Raw genomic sequence first — 6,000 nt, 5'->3', positions numbered from 1 at the left:
CCCCCCCCCCCCCCCCCCCCCCCCCTCTCCTCTCTCTCTCTCTCTCTCTCTTTCTCTCTCTCTCTCTCTCTCCATCCCTCTCCTCCACTCTGTCTAAAAATCAATGGAAAAAATATCCTTGAGTGAGGATTAACAAAAAAATAAAATAAAAATAGGGCAATTCTAAACAAAGGAATTCTACTTCTTTCAAAGTAAACCTTTATATTAATATATACATGCAAAGATCCAATGAGTAATCCTTTATTCAAGTTTTCAAATAGTGCATACTTTCAGTTTAATGCAATTATAAAAAACAAACAGTTCCAGTTGTGGAAATTCTATTTAGGTATTCTACCTAGAGGTAAACTGAAGTAAAATAATAACTTGATATCAGAAATGCTGGTTATGGCTTAAACACTTCCTTCTCTTTTACTGTGAACTCTGAAATCTGCAGTACCTTGCGGAGAGAATGTGGTATTCTTTTCTACACGTGCCTTCACTTCCAGGACATCCTCGGGGTAGTTTTTCTTCTTTTTAATGCTGTTTGGGTCTGTTTTTGAAAGAATTTGGCCTTTTGCCCTTAATTTGGATATAGCAGCTAACTAGAAAAAAGAGGAGAGGGAGATAAAAATCTAAACAATGAGATAGGCATTTGTAGCTCCATATCCCTTTCCAGTTATTAACCAATGAATTCTGGCAGCTCTCAAATATAAATTGGCAAAATATCTTCATTTTATTTAACATTACTACTATTATTAAAATTTAAAAGTATGGGAAACAGGTCTTATAACTTAGTAAATGAAGTCTCAGCTTATTTAAATATTGTAAGTTTAACATCAGCTAGTCTATAGGGTTCTAGACCCCTAGAGGAACCACATAAACATTTTGGAAATTTGTTTTAGAATCAGACAGAATTAGGATATAATTCCAGCTCTGTCACTTACTGGATTGTAACCTTAGTTACATAATTGTTCAGCCTCAGTTTCTACATTTCTAAAACAGGGATAATAGCACTTCCCTATCTTTGAAGGTTGTATAAATGAAATGAGTTAATGCATGTGAAACACACACTTGGACACAAAAAATAGCATTGGCACATCTATCACAGGGACAGTAACAGTGATGAAGACATGCAATTATTATTATTACTGTAGGTACAGCTTTGGCTTACAGCTCGCCTTTGCCTTCCATGTGGTTATTGCTGCTACTACAGCAAAGAGAAGACAACTCAAGACAGGGTGACTCAGGAAGGGGAGTGGTGGAACATGCTGAGCAGTGGGGTTTTGAGCACTTCCACTTCCACTTCAATCCGAGCAACTCGGTTATTATGTGTAAGATTTCTTTTAAAGGATTCTTTAAGCCACTATTTTACCATCTTGCCTCAATAATTTCAAGAATTTTTTTCCTTAATGCCAGTGTCTCCAGTTATAAAACAGTATATTCTTCTAGGCTATCTCCTTCAGCCTGACAAAAAAGTGTTGAGATAATGGCTAATTTTCTTGGACTAAATTAATGGCATTATGTTGACATCATTATCATTTAAAATTTCACTGACTTTAACAATCATGATCAATAAATAGCTACTGCGTGGCTGTCATTCCTGATCATAGATATATAAAGTGAGAAACTCCAGCTATGTCTATGAAAAGCAAATTCAAACACTGAAGAAAACAAATACCAGTTACCTTTTTGGCTTCTGCTAAAGCACTCAGTTTTGGTTTGGGAGGTGGTGACTCATCAAAAAAGAGAACATCATCTCCTTCTGAGATGCCTCGCCCCAGCTTGGGCACCGGTGTGGGTGGGGTTGCTTCCAGCCTGGGGAACTCGGCCCCTGTTGGTGGAGACCGAGGAGGGGGCTGTCGAGAAGACGATGGCACAGCTGGGCTCGAGACCTCATTTGAGCTTTGTAAAAATCTTTAAAGAAATATGCAATCACACACTTTGCAAGCACAAAGTAATAGACTGAGAGACTGCAGGCAGGCCACCAGCTGATGAGTAGTTGTCAGTAAAATTTCCCTTCCTTGGTTAATAATTCAGATTAGCATGCTATTAAGAAGAATGCTAGTTTCATTAACTCTTCACTCCTAAGTTGTCTGATTTTTCATTGAAATAGCTCTAATTGTTTTACCAATTTAGAACTGATCACTATTTTTTTAAAAAAATATATTTTATTGATTTCAGAGAGGAAAGGAGAGGGAGAGAGAGAAACATCAATGATGAGAATCATCGATCGGCTGCCTCCGGCATGCCCCCCCACTGGGGATCGAGTCCGCAACCCAGGCATGTGCCCTTGGCTGGAATCGAACCCAGGACCCCTCAGTCCGCAGGCAGACGCTCTATCCACTGAGCCAAACCAGCTAGGGCACTGATTACTATTTTTATCAATTAGCTTTCTAGTGGGTGCTGTATATAGCAGCAGTCGCCAACCGGTGGTCCATGGACCACTGGTGGTCCGTGAGGTCCAAAAGGTTGGCGACCGCTGGTCTATAGAACACAGCCCTGAAGGTGAGCTATGGACTATATTCCTAGCCTTCTGATTAGTCTAAGAATTCACCTAGATCTTTAGGAATTTACCAAATCTCTCTGTATTTTAGTTTACTCTACTGGAAAGAGATAACTCATGTGATAAATTTGGAAGTCGTCAACAGATAGGTTTTATAATTCCGATGGTCACTACTTTACATACAGTATTAAGAGCTATTTAAAAACAAAAATCAGAAGTCATCTAGTACAAACCTCTCACCATATATATGAAGAAACTGAGGCCCAAGACCCATTTGCTCATAGAGACAGGCTCAGGATTAGTACAAGGTAATCCCAGGCCAATATTATTTTTTTAAAAATATATATTTTATTGATTTTTTTACAGAGAGGAAGGGAGAGGGATAGAGAGTTAGAAACATCAATGAGAGAGACACAGCTGCCTCCTGCATATCCCTACTGGGGATGTGCCTGCAACCAAGGTACATGCCCTTGACCAGAATCGAACCTGGGACCCTTCAGTCCGCAGGCTGACGCTCTATCTACTGAGCCAAATCGGTTAAGGCCCAGGCCACTATTCTTGTCACTACCACAGACCTACTCTTGCCAGCAAATTGCCTATTACATCCTTCCCAAAGATATGTTTAACTTGTTCAGTCAAATTCTGAAAAACTACAAATTATAATGCCTTTAAACTGACAGGTGCTCTCTTATTTCCCACAAGGTCCACAATTCTACATATATTTTTATGTACACACACACACACACACACACACTTATGTCATCTGTTGGCACATGATGAATATCTCTATAGATATCCATTCTGCACATCATTATTGTAAGGAACAGCTGAGACACTTAACACAGTGCTCAAGGTACATGTTAAGCACCTGTACGTACTTATTACCATTACTATTATCTTATTACTATTCAGATAATTTGAGCTAAAGAATCTTTGGGATAATCACTTAGTAAGTCATATAATGTCTAATCACTGGATTGTATAACTGAAACTAATATATGTCAACTGTAATTGAAAAATAAAAATTTATTTAAAGTAAAAAAAAAAGGATCTTTGATTAATTTACCTTCCATATTCATTCCCACTTGATTTTGTCTCTAAAATGACTTCATTTTTAGTGCCTCATTTTTGTCATTTACCTCAACAACTACAAAAACTACTCATTGTGTGGCCTGTAATTAAAAACCTAATTGTGCCAAACTAAGAAACAGGAGCCAAACATACTTTCCCCTTTCCCCAAACCCTTTTCAGATGTGCACTATAGATAAGGGTCCTTTCTTTTCCATGGTGATATTAATTACTGTAACCTGTACCACTCAGTCTCAGGATTCACTAACATAAGTCAGAAATATGTAACTTTAAATGCTATCTATTTAGGTTATGTCAAAATTATTTTAACACTTTTTAAGTTAAAAAGATATCCAACCATCCAAAATGTAAAGTGCATTTTTGAAATCTCTGAAGATATTTTGAGGATTCCTGAGATGAGTTATCCAAGCAGGGATATTAAATGTTACTCTTACCGTTTCTCCATTTCTTCTGATTTCCTCTTCCTCATCTCTAACATAAGCTGCTTCTGTTGCTTCAGGAGGGCTGATGCCGAGATAGACTGGAAAGCAGGTTTTGGGCTTCCCATGATCCCTAAAACACAAGTCATAGATTGAGGGGATTCTGAGAGGCAGCAGGAACTCAGATATGAATGCTAAGCAGGTACAAGTTGACTCTACCTGATGATTTGGCTTTGGCTAAATGTTGTTTCAAGTTTCTGGCTCCAAATGTGGGCAAGTCCATCAATTCTCTGAATTCCTCAGAGCAAGACAAGCTCTTCTGGGCTATTCCTGGAATATACAAACATCAGCTTTAGAGGATCTGAAATTTAAACCCTTTGATGTTATGTGACATTGCTTTTATTTTTTAAATATATTTTTATTGATTTCAGAGAAGGGAGAGATTGAAACATCAATGATGAGAATCACTGATCGGCTGCTTCCTGCATGCCCCTACTAGGGATTGAGCCTGCAACCCAGGCATGTGCCCTTGACCAGAATTGAACCCAGGACTTCTGTCCCCGGGCCGATGCTCTATCCACTGAGACAAACTAGCCAGGCCAGGGCTGACATTACTTTTAAACTCTGCATTCATAACTTACGTCATTTGTAAATGAACTAGATGGAATACCAAGAGAAAAAAGGATCCTTAACCTCTAATCAGACTAGTAGGACAAGGGGATGGCAAATATAACTTATTTTGAGTAATGATTAGAATACTCATATCTGTGGAGTCACATCATACACTATTTCTGGAATATGCACTATGGATAAGGGTCTACACTAGGCCCTGACTGCTGTTAAATGAATAGAGCCCCGCCCTAGCCAGCTTGGCTCAGCGGATAGAGCGTTGGCCTGCGGACTGAAGGGTCCCGGGTTCGATTCCAGCCAAGGGCACATGCCTGGGTTGCGGGCTAGATCCCCAGTGGGGGGTGTGCAGGAGGCAGCTGATCAATGATTCTCTCATCATTGATGTTTCTATCTCTTTCTCCTTCTCCTTTCCTCTCTGAAATCAATCAATCAATCAATAAATGAATAAAGCCCCAAGTACAGGGTGAAGGCAGCATTTTCTGATCTATATCTGTTTTAATGAAAGAAAACAGATGGGTTTGATTAGGAACCTGATACTAATGATTCTAATACTGGACATTAAGAGTTACACCCAGATACATCAAGAAATTTTAAAAAGCATATTAAGCTAAGACACAGTCAAGATGAACATGCTGTTTTTTCTTAAGATGCTGCCAACTAAACTTGATTTCTTCAGCTTAGGCCATATTACTAAGATAGTGAGGAGTGGATACTCATAATTTAGAGTACAAAATGTGACCATTTTTAATCCTAAAGACTACACATTTAAGCAACAGAAAGAAATGTAGTTTTGAGAAACAAAGTTACCGAGTTTTTGCTGAGTTTCCTGAATGATCAAATCTGTGCCCTTCACGACCAGATTAGTCAGAGTGGTTTGAATCTTCTTTTTAGGAGCACCAGCTGCTGCACTGTAATGACAAGTCACCCCCAAAGGAAAATCATTGAACTTCAGTGTTCTGATAAAGTGAAGAAGGCACAGAAGTATGCACAGTTTCTCAAAACAGCATATAACTAGACTCTTACTATCATGACCCTATAGCATAACTGGTGAAAGCATTGTATCACGGATGTGAAAAACAGCAACATGCAAATTTGCTTGAGGCCATCTGGAAGGAAAATTTGACAAAAGAAATAGAAAATATGCCAACACTTCAGTCAAGAAATCTAGGAATTTATCTTAGAATAATTGACTATTCAAAAAACAGGATATTAACAAAAGCTTTATAACATTAAAAATCAGAAACACCATTAAGGTTTAACCATAGGAAATGGTGTAAATTATTGCAGTCATGTAAAAGAATACTATGTAGCCACTAAAAATAATGCCACAAGTAAATATTTGATAAAGAAAACAATATTTTGTTAAAAAAAGTTATTAAC

The 6,000-nt window shown here is 38.2% G+C and overlaps 1 protein-coding gene across 2 annotated transcripts in view; it reads right to left on the bottom strand.

The window, feature by feature from the left end:
- MCM10 (minichromosome maintenance 10 replication initiation factor) overlaps nt 1-6,000 on the bottom strand; it is a 39,009-nt gene that overhangs the window by 9,496 nt on the left and 23,513 nt on the right. For both annotated transcript variants that reach the window (XM_005876580.2, XM_005876581.2), the window contains exons 11-15: nt 5,428-5,528; nt 4,210-4,320; nt 4,006-4,123; nt 1,665-1,893; nt 437-581 (exon numbers count right to left, since the gene is read on the bottom strand). In XM_005876580.2, coding sequence (XP_005876642.1) covers nt 437-581; nt 1,665-1,893; nt 4,006-4,123; nt 4,210-4,320; nt 5,428-5,528 — 704 coding nt within the window. The remainder of the gene's footprint in view (nt 1-436; nt 582-1,664; nt 1,894-4,005; nt 4,124-4,209; nt 4,321-5,427; nt 5,529-6,000) is intronic.

Source organism: Myotis brandtii, unplaced genomic scaffold (genome assembly GCF_000412655.1).
Source record: "Myotis brandtii unplaced genomic scaffold, ASM41265v1 scaffold49, whole genome shotgun sequence".
Lineage (NCBI taxonomy): Eukaryota > Metazoa > Chordata > Mammalia > Chiroptera > Vespertilionidae > Myotis > Myotis brandtii.
Note: the sequence above shows the minus strand (reverse complement) of the source record. Positions and strands in the feature narration are given on the sequence as shown.